At 47.6% G+C, this 23,588-nt stretch overlaps 1 protein-coding gene across 2 annotated transcripts in view; it reads left to right on the forward strand.

Annotated features, from left to right (window-relative positions):
* CACNA1B (calcium voltage-gated channel subunit alpha1 B) overlaps positions 1-23,588 on the forward strand; it is a 197,585-nt gene that overhangs the window by 164,636 nt on the left and 9,361 nt on the right. For both annotated transcript variants that reach the window (XM_047769115.1, XM_047769117.1), the window contains exons 37-40: positions 6,802-6,929; positions 12,077-12,173; positions 14,996-15,104; positions 23,471-23,578. In XM_047769115.1, coding sequence (XP_047625071.1) covers positions 6,802-6,929; positions 12,077-12,173; positions 14,996-15,104; positions 23,471-23,578 — 442 coding nt within the window. The remainder of the gene's footprint in view (positions 1-6,801; positions 6,930-12,076; positions 12,174-14,995; positions 15,105-23,470; positions 23,579-23,588) is intronic.

The following is a 23,588-nucleotide window of genomic DNA, read 5'->3' on the forward strand; positions in this document are numbered from 1 at the left end:
GACAAATACCATATGGTATCACATATCTGGAATCTAATATACAGCACAAATGAACCTTTCCACAGAAAAGAAAATCATGGACTTGGAGAAGAGACTTGTGGTTATCAAGGGGAAAGGGGAGGGAGTGGGATGGACTGGGAGCTTGGGGTTAATAGAAGCAGACTATTGCTTTTGGAATGGATTAGCAGTGAGATCCTGCTGTGTAGCACTGGGAAGTATGTCTAGTCACTTAGCAATGTAAGATGATAATGTGAGAAAAAAGAATGTATACATGTATGTATAACTGGGTCACCATGCTGTACAGTAGAAAAAATTAAAAGGTAAAAAATAAAAATAAAAAAAGAAAACTTAGCAACAAAATAAAGTATGAGACCAAATCATACAGTATTGAACTTCCTTTAAAAACTAAAATTAGAGGTACCATATGATTTAGCAATCCTACTACTGGGCATATATTCTGAAAAGATGAACCTTTACTTCAAAAAGATACTTGCATTCCAATGTTCATTGCAACGCTATTTACAGTAGCCAAGGCAATGCAGCAACCTAAGTGTCCATCAACAGATGAATCATTAAACAAGATGTTATATATATATATATATATATATATATAATAAACAAGATGTTATATATATATAAACAAGATGTTATATATATATATATATATATATATATATATATATATACACATTGGAATATTACTTAGCTATAAGGAAGAATGAAATAATGCCATTTGCAGAAACATGAATGGACCTAGAAGTTTTCATACTAAGGTAAGTCAGACAGAGAAAGGCAAATGCCATATGATGTCACTTATATGTGAACTCTAGAGAAATGATACAAATTAACTTATTTGCCAGCAGAAACAGCCTTATAGACATAGAAAACTAACTTATGATTACCAAAGTGGATGGGGCTGGGAGGGATAAATTAGGAATTTGGGATTAACAGATACACACTACTATGTAGAAAGTAGATAAACAATAAAGACCTACTTATGGCTCGGGGAATTATATTCAATATCTTATAACAACTTACAATGAAAAAGGATAAGAAATATATGTGTATTTATATGTATATGAGTGTGTATATATATATATATATATATATATATATATATATATATACTTTCCTGTACACTTGAAACATTATAAATCAACTGTACTTCAATTAAGAAAATCTTCCTTGGAGTTCCTGTTGCGGCACAGTGGTTAACGAATCCGACTAGGAACCATGAGGTTGCGGGTTTGATCCCTGGCCTTGCTTAGCGGGTTAAGGAGCTGGTGTTGCTGTGAGCTGTGGTGTAGGTTGCAGATGTGGCTCAGATCCTGTGTTGCTGTGGCTCTGGTGTAGGCTGGAGACTCAGCTCCGATTCAACCCCTAGCCTGGGAACCTCCATATGCCCTGGGAAGCAGTCCTAGAAAATGCAAAAAGAGAAAAGAAAAAAAAGAAGAAGAAAATCTTCCTTGGAGTCCCCTGGTGGCTCAGCAGGTAAAGGATACAGTGTTGTCACTGCTGCAGCTTGGGTTGTTGCTATGGCACGGGTTCACTCCCTAACCCAGAAACTTTCACATCCACAGGTACAGACCCCCAAAAACTTTTCTTAAATGCAAAAAAACCCCAAACAAAACCAAGAACAAGGTAGGAGGTTTTACACTTCATGATTTAAAAATTTACATCAAAGCTAAGTAACCAAAACAGTATAATACTGACATAAAGACAAACATATAGAGTGATGGAGTAGAATAGAGCTCAGAAATAAATCCTCACATACATGGTCAAAAGATTTCTGACAAGGCTGCCAGAAACATTTAATGAGGGAAAGAGACTTTTCAGTGACTAATGTTGGGAAAACTGGATATCCACATGCAAAGGAATGAAGTTGGACCCTTACTTTATACCATATATAAAAATCAGCTCAAAATTGATCAGACCTAAATATAAGAGCATAAACTATAAATGTCTTAGAAGAAAACATAGTAGACCCATATTCATGACCTCAGATTTGGCAGAGGACTCAGATTTGACACCATAATCTCAGGCAAGAAAAGAAAAAATAGAGAAATTAGACTACTCAAAATTAAAGACTTTTGTGCATCAAAGGACACTGTTGCACAAAGTGAAAAGGCAACAGAGAAAATTCTTGCAAATCATATATATGATAAAGGGTTAATATCCAAAATATATAAAGAGCTCTTACAACTCAGCAACAAAAAGGCAATCACATAAAAATGGGCCAAGTACTTAAAGAGACATTTCTCTAAATAAAATGTACAAATGGCAAGAAAGATTCTTAGCATCAGTAATCATTAGGGAAATGTGAATCAAAACCCATACGATATCACTTCATACCCTTTAATATTACTATTTGAAAAGAAAATAAAAACAAAACAAAATAACAGGTGGTGGTAAGGATGCAGAGAAATTGGTACCCTTGTGCACTGCAGGTGGAAATGTAAAATGCTATAGCCACTATGGAAAACAGTATGGTGGTTCCTTAAAAAACTGAATATAGAATTACAACATAATTAAGCAGTTTCACTTCTGGGCATATACCCAAAAAGAATTGAAAGCAGAGACACACATAAATATTTGTACACATATGTTCATAACGTTATTCATAATAACCAAAAGGTAAAGGCAATCAAAATGTTTATCAATAGATGACTGGATAAACCAAATGTGAACATACAAGGTGGTATTATTTTGTCTTAAAAAGGAAGGCAATTTTGACCCATGCTGCTAAAATATGAATGAAACTTGAAGACATTATGCTAAGTGAAACTAACCAGTCAGAAAAGGAAAAAATATTGTGTAATCTCATTTATATGTGGTAACTAGAGTAGTCAGATTTATAGAGACAGAAATTAGAATAGTGGTTGCAGGGGGTGGGGGGAATGGGAAGTTAGTGTTTAAGGGGTAAGGAGTTTCAGTTTGGAAAGACAAAAAAAGTTCTGTAGATCAATTGTGACAGTGTGAATGTACTTAATACCATTGACTTATATACTTAAAGATGATTAAATTGGAAAGTTTTTTGTCATGTATACTTTACCACAATAAAAAATGGTATTGAAAGAAATGAATTAACTTCAATTCTACTCACACTCTTCCCAAAAATGGAAGAGGAGGGAACCTCTGCTAGCGCATTCTAGGATGCCAGCATTATTCTGGTACCAAAGCTAGGCAAAGATGCCATAAGAAGAGAAAAGTACAGATCAATATCCTTTATGATTATATATATATGTTAAAATCTTGAATAAGAAACTAATTCCAACAATGCATTAAAAGGATTATTATATACTAAGACTTAATGGGATTTATCACAGGAATGCAAGGATGGTTCAACATATGAAAATCAATCAATGTGATAAGGAAAAAACCCACGTGATTATCCCAGTCAATTCAGAAACAGCATTTGGCAAGATCCAGCCTTTTCATGATAACCCCCCCCCAAAAAAACCCACAAAAAACAGTAAACTTGGAATAGAAGGGAACTTCCCTAACATGATACAGGGCTTTCATGAAAAGATTTGACACCATAATCTTGGGCAAGAAAAGAAAAAATAGAAAAATTGGACTATTCAAAATTAAAGACTTTTGAAGCTCTCACACTTAATGGTGAAAGACTAAAAGCTTTCCCCCCAATATCAGGGCTAAGATAAAGATGCCCACTTTCATCACTTCTTTTCAACATTGTGATGGAAGTTCTAGCCAGAGCAACTAGACAAGAAAAAGAAACAAAAGTATCCACATTGGAAAAGGCTAGTTAAAACTGTCTCTATTTGCAGATGATATTATTCTACATATAGAAAAATCCCAAAGAATACACACACATATCCCAAAACTACTAGAGCTAATAAACGACTTAAGCAAAGTTTCAGGACACAAAATCAATGCACAAAAATCAGTTTTGTTTGTATATACTAGCAATGAACAATCTGAAAAGGAAATTAAGAAAATAATTCCATTTACAATCACATCCAAAAGAATAAAATATCCAGGAATAAGTAAATACTCATGGAGGCAAAAGACTTATACACTGAAAACTAGAAAATACTGCTGAACTAATGAATCAGAAGACTTGATATTATTAAGATGACAGTACTCCCCTAAAGAGATCTACATATTAAATGCAATCCATATCAAAACTCCAGTGGCCCTTATGGCAGAAGTGGAAATGCCAATCCTGATATTCGTATGGAGCCCCAAGCAACCAGTGCAATCTTTAAAAGAAAGACGAAGTTAAGAGGTCTCCCATTTCCCTATTTCAAAACTTGCTATAAACCCATGGTCATCCAAACAATGGGACCGATGGACATTTTTCCAAAGACATACAAATGACCTTTGGGTACATGAAGAGTCTCAAAATCACTAATCATCAGTGAAATGCAAATTAAAACCACAATGAGCTATTTCATTGAGCTAACTTTTAGATTGGCCATCATCAAAAAGACAAGAGATAACAAGTATTTGCAGAGATGAGGAGAGAAGGGAACTCTTATTCACTGTTAGTGGGATTGTAAGTTGGTACAGCCACTGAGGAAAACAGTATGGAACTTCCTTAAAAAATTAAGAATAAAACTACCGTATCATCCAGCAACCCCACTTCTGAGTATATATCCAGAGAAATGAAAGCAGAACATTGAAGCAGTATCTCCATGTTTGATTCCAGGCCTGGGAACTTCATGCTGTAGACATGGCCGGAAAAAAAAAAAAGTCAAAATCATAGGAACAGAGTAGAAAAGTTGTTGCCAGGGGCTGGGTGTTGGGGATGTAGGGAGAGGTTGATAAAAGGGTACGAACTTTTAGCTACATAAAGCCTGAGTTTCTGATGTGAAGCAGCGCACATAGTTTTCTGCATTGACTGTGGAGGCGAAGTTTGGTGAGAGAATAGAACTCAAATGTTCTCTCACAGAAAGGTCCGTGTGAGGTAGTGGCTGTGTTAATTAACGAGATGCTGGGTCGCTTTCACGACGTGTATGTGTGTCACATCACCATAATGTACATGTTTCGTCAATTATACCGTGATAAAGCTGAGCGGAGGGAACGGTGTGGTGCTGGCATAAGAATAGATAAAGAGACCAATGGAATAGGATTGAGAGTCCAGCTGAAAACCCGAACATCTATGACCAGTTGATTTGTGGCAAGGGGACCAAGACCATTCAATATGGAAGGAGCAGCTTCTCTAACAAATGGTGAGGAGCTAACTGGATACATGCAAAAAATAAAAATAAAAAAATGAAATCAGACCCTTGTCTTACTCCACATAACAAAAATGAACTCAAATGGACCAAAGACCTAAGTGTAAGAACTAAAACTATAAAACTTTCAGAAGAAAATATAGGGGCCAATCTTCATGACCTCAGATCTGGCAAAGGCTTCTTAGATTTGATGCCATAATCATGAGTGAGAAAAGAAAAAATAAACTACTCAAAACATAAAATTTTGTACATTAAAAATTATAAAAATATGAAAATATGATATAAGAAATGGGAAATATTTTACAAGGGGTTAATATGCAAAATATGTAAACAAGTCCTATAACTCAAAAACCAAAAGAGGAACAATCACGTAAAAATGGCCAAGAATTAGAATAGTCATTTTTCCAGTGAAGTTATACTGGCCATTGAATAAGCACACGAAGACATTCAATATCTTTGGTCATAAGAAAATGCGAATAAAAACCACAATGAGATAACATTGCTAGAATAATGTTGTTTTTAAATGGAAGATGCTAGGTGTTTATAAGGATGTAGAGAGGTAGAGCTTCTGTACACTGCTAATGGTAATGTAAGAAGCATCCGTTTTTACGGAAAACAGTTGGGAAGCTTCTCAAAAAATTAAGTGTAGAATTACCGTATGACCTAGAAATCCCACTCCTAGGTATGTACCCAAGAGAGGTGAAATGATATGTCCACACATAAATTTGTACATGAATATTTATAGCAGCATTTACCATAATAGCCAAAGGTGGAAACAAACCGAATGTCCATCAGTGGATGAATGGACAAATAAATTGTGATGTACCTAAAAAGGAGCATTATTCAGCCCTGAAAAGGAATCAAGTTCTGACAAATGCGACAACAAGGATAAGCTTTGAAAACATCACACTAAGTGAAAGAAGCCAGACACAAAAGGTCATATATCATAGGAATCCTTTTATATGAAATATCCAAAATAGACAAATCTGTAGGCACAGACAGGAGACTGGTAGTTTCCAGGGAATGGGAGGGTAGAGGAGTGGGGCGTAGTTACTTAACGTGCAAGGTAGTCTTCAGGAGTGATGAAAACAGTGCAAACTAGGAAAGCGGCAGTTGTATGAGAGCGTGAGTATGCTAAATACCACTGAACTGTAGACTTCGAAATGGTTACTTGCGTAAGTGAATTTCGGCTCACCTAAAAAGCAAAACAAACAACAATAACTGAGCACTTGGTCTCTAGATTCCAAACTATTAACTGCAAAGTCCCTACTTTGCTGAAAGGCCAGCTGGGAGGGGCAGGGGGGCCCACACCGTGGGGAAGATGAGCCCGGATGGCAGGGCAGGCCCTGGATGTGAAATGCCAGGCCCGAATGAGGCTAGTCGTCTTCAGGGGACCAACTCCTGGCTCAGGGTTAGGCCGTGGGACCTGGGACCCAGGAGCCACGCTGGCCGTGGTGTGCAGGAGGCCTGGGGCGTCCTCTGCGAGGCTGGGGGGGCAAGTCTGGGCAGGTGAGCATCGCATTGCCTTTGGCTGTAGGGTGAAGGGTGGGGAGGGCAGGCTGTGATCTTGACGTCACTGCTTCTGCTTCCTGTCCTGCAGATGCTGAACCTCTTTGTGGCTGTGATCATGGACAATTTTGAGTACCTTACACGGGACTCTTCCATCCTGGGGCCTCACCACCTGGATGAGTTCATCCGGGTCTGGGCTGAGTATGACCCGGCTGCGTGGTGAGTGACCCCGTCTTCGCGGTCATCCTGAGGGGTGGTCCAGACCGCCTGTGAGCCTCGGCACAGGGCCAGGTGGCTGCAGACGTGTTTCAAGGGAGCCTCTCCTGCTGCTGAGCCCCCTCCAGAAGCGCTCTCACTCGGTGTGCTTCTCCACACCTCCCGGGGCTGAGAGGTCCTCTTCTCAGACCCTCCGTCCAGCCCTTAGGAGGCTGCCTGGGGGTCAGGGATCTTCAGGGCGTGCCTGCTGAATGGGGCTCGCCGTCTCCTCACAACGCCCCTTACCTGTGGGGTCATGGAGAGGACCTGGACCAGAGAAGGACCTTCTCTCGGGGCCTCGCCATGCATGTGCGGCCCCAAGACCTCCCCAGTGGGCTCACGGCTCTCCCTCACGGCCGCCTCCCTGGGACGAGAGCCAGGTGCACCTCCCTGTCACCAGCCCAGGCTGCAAATACTGTTCCTGGTCAACTTGGATTGAAATCGAGTGAGCTGCCAGCACAGGTCCAGTGTTTGAGGCCTTTGGTCATGGTGGAAGGGTCACCGCGTTGCTGTCATGGAAGTGAAGGGTCTCCTAAGGGAGTGGCCTGGGGTCAGGAGGCTGTGGACACCGTGTTCCGTGGGGCGTCCTGCAAACCCTCGGTGCTTTGTCCTTGAGGTCAGACAGGAGGCCTCTACATCTGCCCACTGCCTGCTCTTCCATCACCCACTCCTTGCCTTGTTCATTCATTCCTTCACTCTCGAGCCGTTCCTGGAGTAGTTGCTGAGGCCGTGCTCTCATCCCAAAACCCTGGACGTGGAGGGGCTGAGGGCCCTGGCTTTGGGCAAGACCCAGGCCTGGTCAGGCCTCACTCCCTGTGAGCCAGGCATGCTCCGCGCACCCGTGAGGGCGCACCTGGCACTCCCCGTGCTCCAGGGGGCGAGAAGACGTGGACCTGGGGAGCAGCCGTTGCCTGCCTCCTCTCTCCAAGGCTCCCTGGCCTGCCCGCGTCCCGCTCACAAGGCTCTGTGTTTGGGCGCCCTTATGTGGCAGAGGTGTCCCAGGAGGATCCTACTGCCTGTGGAAAACTCGGGACTCTGAATTGAAGCTCGGCAAGAGGAACGCTCTGGGGCGTTCTGAGCCCCGCGTTCCCAAGGCCAGGGAGCTTGGCTGGACTCCCCCCGTTTCTCACCAGTCTCCCTGGAGACCCGCCCCATCACAGTGAGGATCCAGAGAGTGCTAAGTGAGGCCCTTTCCAGTCGGGGCAGCACCGGGGACCTGGGGCTCTTCCAGGCTCTTAGCATTTCTGAGCGTTTCCATTGTAGTGGTGAGCTGACAGTCCTCGCAGAGGGCAGAGCAGGCATGACTGTTATTCCTGTTTCATGCTGTGTGTGACTTTTCAGGGTCTCGGCGGTGCCTGTTGTTTCGAATGCATCAGCACATTTGCCTACAGCACATGCTGGAGTCTGCAGGGTCAGGGGCATTCCTGGGTTCTCTGGTCAGGAAGGCCGGTGAGACTGGAGGGGGACTGACACACCCGAGGACTGGTCCTTGTCAGGCAAGGGGCGGGATCGAGGCTCATTCCAGGAGGGCATCCTGACTGTGGTCTAAAGAGACGGTGCTGTTTCTGGGCACATTTTCTCCTGGAGGTTTGTGCTGCAGCAGAAGAGAGACACTGTGTAGAAGGGGATTTTGAATAGCAGGCAAAGGCGGGTCAGCACAGGCCGGCGAGAGACCTGTGTGCACTGTGGGCCCTGCGCGTCCCTGGAGCAGAAGGAAGACAGGCAAGAGGTGGACTTGGGCCAGACCAAAGCTTTGTGCTTGTGCACAGAGGGCTCAGGCTCTTCCCCAGATCCAGAGATCTAAGCCCTGGGGCCGCTGGAAGGCATGGGCATTCAGGGCGATGGTAAGGTGCTTATGGAAGAATAGATGGCAGGCCACGGGGCTCACCCCAGAGCTGGCATGTGCAAGGTAACACACAACCCCCGGTCCAGAAGTAGAACAGGTGTGGTCTGCAAGTAACACTCAGACTTGATGCTCCCATGAGCGGCCTGGGTGGAAGGCTTGACAGAGGTGGCTGAGCAGACCGGGTCTGGACCCACATCCAGGCAGGACCCAGCATGCTTGGAGCCTTCCGCCGGTCTCTGTGACAGATGCAGGGCTGTCTGTGACCGTCTTTATTTCCAGGGATACTCTGCTATCTCCTCATTCTTCGGGAGGCTGAAACAACAACAAACTCTATGAAATTTCTTGAGCTTTTGTGTGTACATGTGTGTGTTTGCATCTGTGTCGCTATGCGAATGAGTGCACAAGTGTGTGTACTGTGTATGCACAAGTCTGTGTGCACGCAAGTGCATATGGGTGTGTTTGTATGCAGACAGGCATATAAGTTGTGTGCCCATGTTTTTGTGTGTGCATGCACATGTGTAACTGTGTGCATGTGAGTGCACTGCATCTTTGCATGTGTGCACGTGTGTACTGTGTGTGAATGCAGGTGTGCACAGGTGTGTACATGTGTGCGCATGCAAGTGCTGTGGGGAAACGAGGAAGGCGTGGAGTGGGGGCTTCCCGGTGCTGCCTTCCTGCACCTTCCTTTTGTTGTTGCCTCAGCACTTTGTGGTCAAGCATAGAGACTTGAAAGGAGAATCACAATCACGGCTCCTGTGACCCATCTGTCTGCTCATCCTCGTGCTCGTCCATCTGTCCAGTAAACATCCCTGAGCTGGTGCCGTGTGCTGGGGCCTGGGGTCCACAGTGAGCCAGGCATGTGCTCTCAGCTCTGCTCAGGCCTGGCACGTGGCAGAGCAGCCACGGTGTGAAGCCAGGACCTGTCTGAGGAGAGAGAGGTTACCGCTGGCTGCTGAGTCAGAGGGAGGAGCATTTGAGCTGAACTGAAGGGGGCGGATGGATGCAGCTCTAGAGAAGAGGTGGGGGCTGAGGGAAAGGGGCTGGCAGTCTGGCTGGAGGGAAAAGCTCATTGCAAAAGGGCGGAAGCATGGCTGGAATGAGTTGAAAAAGGCCTTGACATTTGGGTTAAGCAGCTAGCTTTGGCTTTGTTTGGGGGACAGCGGGAATGATTTTGGAATCAGCGTGGCAGTATCAGGCCCAGTTTTCTTTTCATGGCAGAAGACAGAAGATGGGCCGAGGGCCAGGGCAACTGTCAGCTGGGGCTCCACCAGGCTTCCAGCCTCTTTGTGATGGTCCCTTGGGTCCATGAGGTTAGCATGCTCCTTGGGTGAGACAAAGTGGGGCTTCCTGTTTATTCCTCTTTTCTAGAAGTAAATGTAACACGATTTGGAGCTCACCGGATCAGGGGTTGGGGTGGGGGACTATAGTGCCTACCTTGGGACAAGAGTGGTCCTTAGCTGGACCTGCAGATTCCAGGGATGTGTTCAGGGAGGCGAGGCTCGTTGGGTTAGGCCACGGAGGCCCTGGGGGCTCAGGCACTCGGGATGAGGGCAGGGCTGCCAGAGAGAGCTGCTGCACAAGGCCTGGGGTAGCAGGACCAGCAGCTGTGCTGTGTGCAGAGTGGAACACAGGACCCGACAAGTGTTCTGTGTGGAGTGAATCCTGCCTGCAGGCTCCTTGCGTTTGAGTTGCCATGCCTCCCAGGGCATGCCTCCCTGGGCCCCCAGCAGGGAGCTGCCCGTCCAGCCTCCCCCTGCCTCTACCTCCACGACCCCCCTGGCTGGGCGGCAGGCAGGCTCCTCGTGCCTCGGTTGCCATAACCTGTGACGTTTCCTTTCCAGTTGCCGGATTCATTGTAAGGATATGTACAGTTTGTTGCCTTGTATTGCGCCACCTGTGGGCCTAGGGAAGTCCTGCCCTCGTAGGTTGGCCTACGAGGTTTGCTACTTCAGCGCCTCCATCCGATGTACAGTCTTTCCTGCCCGAAATGCAGACACAGCACATGCTCCCTGCCTGGTTGGGGAACGACAGCGCCTCATTTGCCTCTCCCCTTGCCCTGCCCTGCCCGCAGTCCCACCTCCTGGACGCTTTGTTCCCCATCGACTCCCTTGCCCTCTAGCTGGCCGGGGCCAGGCAGCCTCCTGAGATGGTGCACACAGAGCTTTCTGGCTGGGCTGTGAGGACAGGGACCAGCCGCTAGGTGGAGCCTGGGGGTGTGGGGGGTGGGGGCAGGTCCCACTCCTGCCAAGGAAGCAGCCGGCTCACTCGGGTTTGCCTCCAGCTCTTGAGGATGGACTTGGGGTCAGACAGAGGCCAAGGGCCTCGGAGGAGGGGGCTGAGGGGGCAGGGCCTCTGGGTCAGAATTGCCCAACAGCCCAGGGGTTTCTAGTTTCCAGGGGAGGAGAGGGCAGAGGTGGGGCGGGGGGCACCCAAAGACAGGCCCTCTTGCTTCACCTCTGGATTTATCCACTCAGTTGAGTCCAGGAGCCCTGGTAGGAGGACCAGGCCCTGGGGTGGATCCACCTGCCAGGGAAAGGCTGGGTGGCCTGAACCCTATGGTGTCTCTGGAAAGCAAGCAGGTTCCATAGGCAGGGGCCCCGGGGTGGAGGTGAGACTTCAGGCCTGGTGGCCCATCTGCCTCGGGAAGACACACCCGGCCCTGACCCAGCACCAGCGCTGTGCTGGCTGACCTCTGGACAGGTCTTGCCCTGGGACCTTTGTCTCCAGAGCCTCGAGGCTCCCTGCAGAACAGCGTGGCTCCCACTCCAGCTTTCTGGCCTGCTTTAGCTTTGTCTCCACTTTTTTCGCCTCTAGGCTAACTTGGAAGCGAGTTGAGCATTAGGGAAAGCTGACATTTCTGCTGTGGTTCTCAGGCTGGCCTTGTAGGTCACTCTGTGTCCCAGCCGTCCTGGCACGGTGAAGCAGCTCTTTTCTGATCTGGCATTGTCCGTGGTTTCTGAAAGTGTGAAATCAGAGTTGACGACCCATAGCTGCCCTGATGCAGCCTCTGTCACTCCCTGCATGCTCATTAGCTCAAATGCCACCCTGCTCACTCCCTGTGGGGGCCAGAGCACAGAGGTGAGGCTGGGGGCAAGGAGCGGATGGAGCTGAGCAGAGGTGTTCCCATTTACTTGTTTTGACTTTGGACATCTCACCCGACGCTGGTTAACCAGGTCTGTTTTCTTGTCTGCTTCCTCCCCGCACCCTCCTGCCGCACCCCGCCTGTGGACCCACTCTGCCTCTGTCCTCCGGGCCGGGCCTCCAGTGGGCGCATCAGTTACAATGACATGTTTGAGATGCTGAAACACATGTCCCCACCCCTGGGGCTGGGGAAGAAATGCCCTGCTCGAGTTGCATACAAGGTAGACCCCAACCCCACACCCTGCAGGCTGTCTGCTGAGGCTGGATGCCCGTCTCTTCGGGGGCTTGTCCGTGTGTCTGTCTGCTGCTCTGCTGTCTCACTATTTCTTTCTTTTCTTTGCCCTGACCATCTCTACTTCCTTCCCAGACAGAGGGAAACAGACTCTGTGAGGTGTCTCTGCACTGGCCCCTGTACCCCAGGGCTGCCCCCCGAGAGCCCCCAGAAGGCTCAGGAAGGTGCGGCCAGAGCCCATGACCTGCCGTTTCTCCTTCTCTTCTCTTCTGAAGAAAGGAGGGGACACACCAGCTTTTTTGGTGGAGGCTGTTTTTGTTTGGTGTCAGGACCACCCTTTGCTCCTTGGTCCCCTAATCCCTGATGAAGGTGGAGTTGTCCAGGCCTCCGGGTCAGGCCTGGGGGGGCGGAGCAAGGCCTCTGCAGGTGCACCCGAGGCCCCTGTCCCCAGCTCTGCATGGGCAGAACTTCCGGGCTGGGGAGGGAGCCTTGTCTCCAGGGCTCTGTGGGTCTGTGGAGAGAAGGAGCGCTGCAGCCTTAAGAAGGAAGGGTGCCAGGGAGGGGGTCCTGCCTCCTTCCTGGGCTTCAGAAGGCCCTGCAGAGTGAGGACAGCCTCTGGGGCTGGGGTGGTCCTACACCCCTCCCCACTGCTGAGGGGCCCAGCAGGCTGAGCCGCAAGAAGGGGGACACCTCCCAGCCTCCTTCCCGGGTGGGCGAGCAGGCCTCATGGCCCCAGCCCAAGCCTGCTCCCACCTGTCCCTGCATCCTCAGTTGTCCCCCTTGGTGAGTAAGCACCCCTCCAGCATCCCCCCCTCTCCCAGAGCCCTCTTGCAGCCCCCAGGGCTCCTGGGCCTCAGCCCATGTGTGTCTGGAGCCCGAGCGCCTTCTCCCTCTTTCTGAGCAGGCTTCGCAGAGCTGTTTGTGTCCATGCTGTCTGTCTCTGGGCCCTGATCTGGGCCTGCATCTGTCTCTGGCTCAGCACAGCCTCTGGGAGCTAAGCGGCTCCTCCAGGCCGCCTGTGGACGCCTCCAGTGTCTCCCTCAGCCCTCCCCTGCATGCCGTGTGTGTCAGGCCTGCTGGGAGGCCCTGCATGGGCGTCTGTAGCCTTGCCCCTGAGAAGGGGAGCTCTGTCCACGCTGCCACCTGGGGCCAGCATGGGCAGCCAGGGCCATGACAGGATGGCCTTTGGGGTCTGTCCCCAGCTGTACTGGCCAACTCCAAGGTTCTAGGTGTGAGGAAACCAGGTGAGGCCTCAGGGTGAGGAGGTACATGGCCTTGGGGAGCTAGGGAAGGCTTTGGAGATTCACAGAGAGCCGTGGCCAAGAGGGTCTAGTCCCAGATCAGAGAGACCTGTTTGTCTTAGCCTTGCCCCCTGCTGCTCCCCAAGATTCCTGACTGCCAGGGCCTGGCCGACAGACAAGGGGCTCTGGTGAAGGTGACCTGGACAGAGCTCTCCTCTCAGAGGTCACCCGCTTGCTCCTCCTTCACACGGCCCCCGATGCCCCAAGTCCCCTAAAGAGGAGCCCCTCTGCCTCTCCCACTGCCGCTGGTCCTGGTCTGCGGCGACGCTGTGCTCTGGGAAGCTGTTTTTCCTGGTGTGTGTCACACAGGTGACCATGAGGTCCTAGGACCATGATGAGATGTGCCAAGTGGGGCTTTGCCAGCATTTGGAGGAGAGTCTGGGCTCAAGTCTCTGGCCACCTGCCCTCCACCAGGTTGAAGGCTAGATTTGGGGCCAGGATGCTGGGGCAAGCCTGGGCCCAGAGTGGCTGTCCACAGAGAAGGTTCAGAGAGGCCGTCCTGTCACAGGGTGCAGGCTTGGCGGAGGACAGGCAGACCCCAGAAGGGGCCTCACACCCCCATCTCTAGCTCCTGTCCTGTGTGAAGGAGCAAGAGGCTGCTGGGAGAGGGCAGCTGGGTCATGGTGCCGAGGCCTCCACTTGGCCAATGAGTGACCCTCGCCCCCCCCAGGACATTTCAGACACACCCGAGACCCTTTTCCTCTTGGACATTGCTTAAGTTCTCAGAGCCTGAGGCTCTGGGCAGCTGTTGGCTGTGACCAGAGGATTTGCTTATAGGACACACCCCTGTCCTTGAGAACTGGGGAGAGGAAAGGGCCTGTTTCACCTGCTGGAAGCAGGGAGCGAGCTGTGGGGCCCACAGTCTGGTCTGGAGCACCTGTGTTTCTGTGGGGTGACCCTGAGCCCCCACGCTGCTGGCTGAGCTTTGGGTCCCTTCCGGTGGAAGGAGCTGCCCTCCCAGCCACCCCCTAGCTGTCCTGGGCTAGTGGTGTCCCCAGCTAACCCTGTCCCCAGCTGCCTGGTGAGAGGCAGAGGGCCTCTTGGGACTGCCATCTCCTCAGTGGGCCCTGACCTCTGAGCTTTTGGTCTTGCTGTCCCACCTCTTGTCCAATGCTCCAGGGGTCCTGCAGGCCAGACCCCTCCCTCTTCGGTCTAGGCCACACACTCTTGTTCTGTCTATGGGCAGTGGGAGGGGTCCCTCTGGCCGAGACATGTGTGTTCCTTCAGAGGGATCTGGGCTTCTGGCCTGGCCCCAACCTACAGTGTTTGCCTGGACTTCCACTTTTCTGCAGCCAAGTGGGTCCTCTGCTCAGATGGGGGGGGGCGGTCCAGGGACAGTGTGAATGCTGGCAAAACTCCCATCCACCCACCTCTCTTGGTCCTGGGCACCTGCAGGCACCACCTCTGGGAGGCCAGGCAGCTTCCAGGAGCCTCAAGCACTGTAGTCCTGCAGTCCTGGGCGGGGGGGTACCCTGGGAGGCCTGGCCCTGACCTCCTTTCTGATCCCCAGCGCCTGGTTCGTATGAACATGCCCATCTCCAACGAGGACATGACCGTCCACTTCACGTCCACGCTGATGGCCCTCATCCGGACTGCACTGGAGATCAAGCTGGCTCCAGGTGAGCAAGGAAGCCTCGAGGGGAGGGCACAAAGCCAGGGCCCTGTGATCCCCCCTGAGCGCCACCTCAGGCAGGTGTGCAGCGACAGGGAGAGACCTGTCTGGGCAGGACAGAGGACGACTGCCCGTGACGTCTCTGTCAGACCCCGACCTCACTGCCTGAAACTATTGGCATGTTAGCACCGCAGTGACTCCACGTCCCTCTAAGGAAGCTGAGATAGAGGGAGATTGAATGACTCCAGATTGGCCTGAGTTATGGGCTGTTGGAGCCAGAGCACGGCCTGGCCCAGTGTCACACGGGCCAGCCTCCCTTAGAGGCTCACCGTGGGGAAGGAGCTTACCCATCGCCCTGCTCCACCTGTGCCACATCAAGGAGAAAATGGGCCTCCAGCTTGTTCCCAACCCCTGTTCATGGCTGCCTCCCATCACAGAGAAAATGTGTCACCAGAGGGGCCCTCCCCTGCCCCACCTTCCTCTCACATCTGTGCCCTGAGCTTGGCCCTCCCTCGTGCACTGGATGCGTCCAGGCCAGTCCCCCGTTATAGTTCTGTCCTCCTTTCATCATCTGCCCAAGGATGTCATACCGGAAATTCTCTCCCTGCTGGGTTACGCCTGTCAATATAGAAATGCAAGGTTGTTTTTCCTGTTTTTATTTATTTTATTTTTATTTTTTTATTAATCAGTGAATTTTATCACATTTATAGTTGTACAACGATGACACAACCCAATTTTATAGCATTTCCATCCCAAACCCCCAATGCATCCCCCCCCCCACCCCCTGACCTGTCTCATTTGGAAAGCATAAGTTTTTCAAAGTCTGTGAGCCAGTGTCTGTTCTGCAAAGGAGTTCATTGTGTCCTTTTTGCAGATTCCACATGTAAGTGATAGCATTTGATGTTGGTGTCTCCCTGACTGACTTCACTTAGCATGATAATTTCTGGGTCCATCCATGTTGCTGCAGATGCCATCATTTCTTTCCTTTTAACGGCTGAGTAATATGCCATTGTGTGTATGTACCACATCATCTTTATCTTCTCCTCTGTCGATGGACATTTAGGTTGTTTCCATGTCTTGGCTATTGCATACAGTGCTGCAGTGAACATTGGAGTACATGCATCTTTTCCAGTCATGGTTTACTCTGGTAGATGCCCAGGAGTGGGACTGCTGGATCAAATGGTCATTCTAGTTTTAGTTTTCTGCAGAATCTCCATACTGTTTTCCACAGTGGTTGCACCAATTTACATTCCCACCAACAGTGTAATAGGGTTCCCTCTTCTCCACACCCTCTCCAGCATTTATTGTTTGTAGACTTTTTCATGATGGCCATTCTGGCTGGTGTAAGGTGGGAGCACATAGAGGGTTTGATTTGCATTTCTCTAATAATGAGTGATGTTGAACATCTTTTCATGTGCTTTTTTGGCCATCTGTGTGTCTTCTTTGGAGAATTGTCTGTTTAGATCTTCTGCCCATTTTTTGATGGGGTTGTTTGTTTTTGTGGTATTGAGTTGCAAGAGGTGTTTATAAATTTTGGAGATTAATCTCTTGCCAGTCACTTCATTTGCAAAGATTTTCTCCCATTCTGTGGGCTGTCTTTTTGTTTTGTTTAGGGTTTCCTTTGCTGTGCAGAAACTTTTAAGTTTAATTAAGTCCCATTTGCTTTTGGTTTTTTGGGTTTTTGTTGTTGTTTGCTTTTATTTTCATTACTCTAGGAGGTGGATCTGAGAAGATGTTGCTGTGGCTTATGTCGGAGAGTGTTTGGCCTATATTTTCCTCTAAGAGTTTTATAGTATCTGGTCTTATATTTAGGTCTTTAATCCATTTTGAGTTTATTTTTGTGTATGGTGCTAGGAAGTATTCTGATTTCTTTTTTTTTTTATTTTATTTATTTATTTATTTATTTTGTCTTTTTGCCATTTCTTGGGCTGCTCCAGCGGCATATGGAGGTTCCCAGGCTAGGGGTCGAATCAGAGCCATAGCCACCAGCCTACGCCAGAGCCACAGCAGCGAGGGATCCGAGCCGTGTCTGCGACCTACACCACAGCTCACGGCAACGCCGGATGGTTAACCCACTAAGCAAGGGCAGGGATGGAACCCGCAACCTCATGGTTCCTAGTCAGATTCATTAACCACTGCGCCACGACGGGAACTCCAGTATTCTAATTTCATTCTTTTACCTGTGGCCGTTCAGTTTTCCCAGCACCACTTATTGGAGAGACTGTCTTTTCTGCATTGCATACTCTTGCCTCCTTTGTCATAGATTAGTTGACTGTAGGTGCATGGGTTTAATTCTGGGCTTTCTATCCTGTTCCATTGATCTATATTTCTGTCTTTGTGCCAGTACTAAACAGTTTTGATGACCGTAGCTTTGTAGTATAGTCTGAAGTCAGGGAGCCTGATTCCTCCAGCTCCATTTTTCTTTCTCAGGATGTCTGACCATTCTGGGTCTTTTGTGCTTCCAAACAAACTTTAAAATATTGTGTTCTAGTTCTTTGGAAAATGTTCTTGGTGATTTGACAGGGATTGCATTGAATCTGTACATTGCCTTGGGTAGTATGGTCATTTTGATAATATTGACTCTTCCAATCCAAGAGCATGTATGGTATGTCTTTCCATCTGTTTGTGTCATCTTTGATTTCTCTCATCAGCGTCTTATAGTTTTCAGAGTACCGGTCTTTTGTCTCTTTAGGTTGGTTTATCCCTAAGCATTTTATTCTTTTTGAAGCAATGGTAAATGGGATGTTTTCCTAATTTCTACTTCTGATTTTTGCTGTTAGTATATAGAAATGCAGTTGATATCTGTGTGTTAATTTTGTATCCTGCAATGTTCTTCCTGTTTTTAGAGAATTCTTCTCTTCCCCTCCCTTGAGTTCTCTGTCTTGTTATTTCCCTCATGGCAGCGGGAGAGACTGGTCTGCCTTGCCTGACTTCTCCCTTCCTAGTCTGCAGTCCAGCTCTCACACCACCAAGCTTCACCGCACCTGCTCTTAGGCCCCTCAGTGGCCTCCATGCTCTCAGCCCTAACCTCCTGAACCTATTTGTAGCCTTTCTCAGTTGTCACACCCTTCTTTCTGCCTCAGATGCACATTATCACCTTTCCCCATGGCTTTAAATGTTGTGAATTCCAATTCTGTAGTTTTTGTCCTGGCCTCCTAAACCCCAGACTTACCCAGTAAGCATCCAGAGTTCACTTGCCCAAACCCGATCCCTAGATACTCCCCATATTCGTCTCCAAAATCCATCAGTGGAAACTCTGCTCTTAGACTTGCTCAAAAGCCAAAACTTTGAGTCATTTTTATCTCCTCCTGCTTTTTCTCACCGTAGAGCTGATCCATAGCTGAACTCTGATCATGTTTTCTGACTCCACCTTCACCCAGAATGTGATCACTTGTCTACCCTTTCCCAGTGTCACCTCTGGGTCCAGGTCATGCTCTTTCGTTCTTGACTGGATTGTCACAGTAACCTTCAAGCTGGTCTTCTTCTGCCCTTGCCTCTTTTAGTCTACCTTCAACCCAGCAACCAAAATGATCATGGTAAAAATCAAACCAGTAGAATTATTTATTTATAATTTATCCTCTAGCTAGACTTCTCGTGAAAAAAAAAAGAGAGAAGATTAAAAAAGAAAAACCCCAATATAAGGAATGAAAGAGGGAATGTCACCACAGAGTCTGCTAACATTAAATAGAAACAAGGAAATTTTCTGAATAACTTTACATCAATAACTTCAACAACTTAAATGAAATGCAAAAAGTTCCTTGGCTTACAAACTATGATGCTCACTCAAAAACAGATAACCTGAAAAAAAAAAAAAAAGAAATAGATAACTGAAGTAGTACTCTATATATTAGATAAATTAAATTCTTAGTTAAAACTCTTCCAACAAAGACAATCATGGGCTCAGTTGGCCCCACTGATGAAGTCTACCAAACATTTAAGTAGGAAATAATTCTCTACACATGCCTCCAGACAATGGAAAAAGAGAGGATATTACCCAAATTATTTATGAGTCCAGCATTATTCTGATGTCCAAACTAGACAAAGACATTATAAGCAAAAAACATTATAGATCAACATTCCTCATGAATACAGAAAATAAAACACAATTTTAACAAACTAAACATGGTGATTAAAGTAGAGGTTATCCCAGGAATGCAAAATGCAGGATGGCTTCAAGTTTAAAAAAATCAGTCAATATAATTTAATACATCAAAGAAAAAAATCCTGTATGACCATCTCAATGGAGGCAGAAAAAGCCTTGGCCATATTCAACATACATTTATGATAAAAATATGTTCTGTATAAGCAAAATTAAAACAAATTGCCTCTATCTGATCAGGATACCCATGACAAACCTACATTAATGATATATTTAACAAAGAAAGCCTGGCTCCTTTCCTCCTAAGATGAGTAACAAGGCAAAGATGTCTGTTGTCACCATTTTTGTTCAATATCATACTTGAGGTTCTAGCCATTGTAACGAGTAAAGAAAAAGAAATAAGAGGTGTATCAGTTTATAAGTAAAGAAATCAAGCCCTGTATTATGTTCATACATCTGAAGACTTAATATTGTCAGCGCTCTCCATATTGCTCAGTAGAATCGATGTTATCCCAATCACAATCCCTGTGGGCTTTTTGTGTTGAAATTTATAAACTGATTCTGAAATGTCTGTAGAAAAGCAAACAAACTTGAGTAACAAAAACAATTTTGAAAGAATAAAGTTGGTAAATTCCCCTACCTTTTTGGACTTTTTAGACTTTCTCTGAAGCTACATTGTTCAAGGTGTGGATTAGTGACAAGATAGAGACATAGATCAATGGACAATGTGTAGACACGCACTTACGGAGTCCATTGTTTTTCCACAAAATTGCAAAGATAATTAATGGAGAAAAGATAATCTTTTCAACAAATGTTGCTGGAAAAATTTAGACAACCATGTGCCCTCCCAAAATGTCGGCGTTTACTGTCCTAATCTGCTTAGGTTCCCATAACAAAATACCGTAAGTGTGCAACTTAACATGGAAATTTATTTCTCACAGTCCAAAGGTTGGAAGTCAAGATCAAGGTATCAGGAAGGGAGGTTTCATTCTGGGGCCCGGATGTGGGCAGACATTCTCTGGTGTCTCTTCTCACAAGGACACTAATCCTGAGGGTGAGGGTGCCACCCTAGGACATCAGTACTTGTGATTACCTCCTTCTAGGCCCAGTCGCCAAATACAGTCACATCAGGGGTTAAGTCTTCAATGTAGGAATTGGGGGCTCACAGTTCAGTCCATAGCACATACCTTCCACCTTCTGCAAAAATAAAGTTCAAATGGATCACACACATAAATGTAAGTTGTAAAATTATAAAACCTCCTGAGGAAAGCAGGTGAAAACTCTTGGCAATTTTGGGTCAGGCAAAGGTTTTTCAAGGCACAAGAAGCATGAGTCAGGAAAGAAAAACCTGATAAATTGAACTTTCTCAAAATTAAAAACTTTCACTCTTCGAAAGACATAGAAGAAAATGAAAATACAAACCAAATAATTTGGAAAATATTTGCAAAACACATTTGGTTTTCAGAATATATATATATATATATAATATGTACCACTCATTGCTAAGAAAATAAGCAACCCAGTAAAAATGGGCCAAGGAGGAATTCCTGTTGTGGCTCAGTGGAAACAAACTTGACTAGCATCCATGAGGACTTGTGCAGTGGGTTAAGGATCTGGCGTTGCTGTGAGCTGTGTTGTAGGTCACAGACGTGGCTTGGATCTGGCATTGTGTGGCTGTGGTGTAGGCCAGCAGCTGTAGCTCGTATTCCACCCCTAACCTGGGAACTTCCATATACCATGGTTGTGGCCCTAAAAAGACCAAAAAAAAAAAAAGGGCCAAAGATAGGAACAGACATGTCACTGGAGAAGATCTATAGAAAAAAGCAAATAAACACAATGTAAAGATGTTTAATATCATCAATTATTAGAGAAATCCAAAATAAAGCCACAGTGAGATTACACTGTATACCTATTATAATGGCTAAGGTGTTTTTTGTTTTTGTGGTTTTTTTGGTGTGTTTTTTTTTTTTTGCCTTTTCTAGGCTCCTGTGGCATAGGGAGGTTCCCAGGCTAGGGGTCTGATTGGAGCTGTAGCCACCAGCCTACGCCAGAGCTACAGCAACGCCAGATCCGAGACACGTCTTCGACCTATACCACAGTTTACGGCAATGCCGCATCCTTAACCCACTGAGCAAGGCCAGGGATTGAACCTGCACCCTCATGGTTCCTAGTCGGATTTGTTAACCACTGCGCCACGATGGGAACTCCATATGAATGGCTAAGATATTTTAAAAAATGACAATATTAAGTACTGATGAGAATGCAAAAAACTGGAATTCTTGTGTTCCTACTGTGACTCCAAAGTGGTAGAGCTGCTTTGGAAAAAAAGTTTGATAGCTCTTTACAAGTAGCCCAGCCATCCCACTCCCAAGGGGAATGACATGAAAATATATATGTGCACAAAAACCTGTACAGTAAAGTTTATGGCCTTGTAATCACCCCAAACTGTAACGACTCGGCCATCAGTCAAGTGGAGAGGGATAAGCCACTTGTGGTGTAGCTGTGCCACGGGACAGCAGTCACTCAGCAGTGAAGAGAAGGGAGCTGCCGATCACTCAGCATGGATGGGTCTCAGGCACATCCTGCTGCTTGGGGCATCAGACGTCCCAGCCAGCACGTTGTGGGTGCCATTCGTATGGTGTTTAAGAAGCCGAAACGACTGAGACAGAAAACAGACAGGTCGTGGCCAGGGCCTGGGAGGGTGTGAAGCTGTGGACCACAAGGGTCTGGAGGCCTTTGGCAGGTGCAGTGCTCCTGCCTCAGTCGAGGTTCTGAATCCAGAGCACTTACCCAGTTCACAGGGTGGGGTAACCAAAAAGGTGAGTGTTATTGTGTATAAACTGCATCTTAAAAAACACAGTGTTGGAGTTCCCGTCGTGGCGCAGTGGTTAACGAATCCGACTAGGAACCATGAGGTTGCGGGTTCGGTCCCTGCCCTTGCTCAGTGGGTTAATGATCCGGTGTTGCCGTGAGCTGTGGTGTAGGTTGCAGACGCGGCTCGGATCCTGCGTTGCTGTGGCTCTGGCGTAGGCCGGTGGCCACAGCTCTGATTATACCCCTAGCCTGGGAACCTCTATATGCCGCAGGAGCGGCCCACGAAATAGCAAAAAGACAAAACAAACAAACAAACAAACAAAAAAACCACACAGTGTTTACCCAAAGATCAGAGTACTTTATTTCTCTGCTTGGCACCTCCACTACTTCCCATCTCAGTGTCCCCACCTGCACTTGAGCTCCCTCTGCTCCAGCCTTGCCTTCCTGCCTGCTTGTTTGCTGTCTGCCTTCAGGGTCTGTGAGCTCTTTCCTGACCGTCTTGTCCGGAATAGAAGCCTGTGGTTCTTCCCATGCCCTCCCCTCTTGGCTTCTTCTGTATCCAACATACTGGATTTTTTTAAACTTATTTTTATTTTTAATTAATTAATTTATTTTGCTCTTCAGGGCCATACCTGCAGCACATGGAAGTTCCCAGGCTAGGGGTCAAATCAGAACTACAGCTGTCAGTGGGATCTGAGCTGTGTCTACGACCTACCACACAGCTCACGGCAGCGCCGGATCCCTGACCCACTGAGTGAGGCCAGGGATGGTACCCACATCCTCATGGATCCTAGTCAAATTTGTTTTGGCTGCACCACTACAGGAACTCCTAGACTTTTAATTTACTGCTACATTATTGTAGATTAAAATCACGTAACTCGGAGTTCCCATTGTGGCTCAGTGGTTAATGAATCCGACTAGGAAGCATGAGGTTGTGGGTTCAATCTGTGACCTCGCTCGGTGGGTTAAGGATGTGGCGTTGCTGTGAGCTGTGGTGTAGGTTGCAGACTCGGCTCGGATCCCGCATTGCTGTGGCTGTGGTGTAGGCCGGTGGCTACAGCTCCAATTAGACCCCTAGCCTGGGAACCTCCATATGCTGCTGGAGAGGCCCTAGAAGAGACAAGAAAAATGAAAAAGAAAGGAAAAAAAATCGCGTAACTCCACGAGGGCAATTTCTTTGGATTATGCGCCATCACCTAGATCAGCACCTAGGTTTGCTGGGTGCTCAGGACGTTTTAGGGAGTGACGGCTGAGTGGCTGGAACACTGCCGTGACCCTCCAAGCCCCATGGCCACACGCCTGCTCCGCTTATGCAGGTTCCAGCGGGGCCGCTCTGACCAGCTCTGTGCTGAGTTTCTTCCCAGCTTTGTGTCTCCCCTGCCCACCCTGGCTCTGCATTCCCAGGGCTGTGGGTTGGCTCCTGACCTGTCTCCTCCCTTCCCCACCCTGTCCTGCCACAGCTGGCACGAAGCAGCATCAGTGCGACGCGGAGTTGAGGAAGGAGATTTCCTGCGTGTGGGCCAATCTTCCCCAGAAGACTCTGGACTTACTGGTGCCACCCCATAAACGTGAGTGGGG

This window comes from Phacochoerus africanus, chromosome 2 (genome assembly GCF_016906955.1).
Source record: "Phacochoerus africanus isolate WHEZ1 chromosome 2, ROS_Pafr_v1, whole genome shotgun sequence".
In the NCBI taxonomy this organism is placed as follows: Eukaryota; Metazoa; Chordata; class Mammalia; order Artiodactyla; family Suidae; genus Phacochoerus; species Phacochoerus africanus.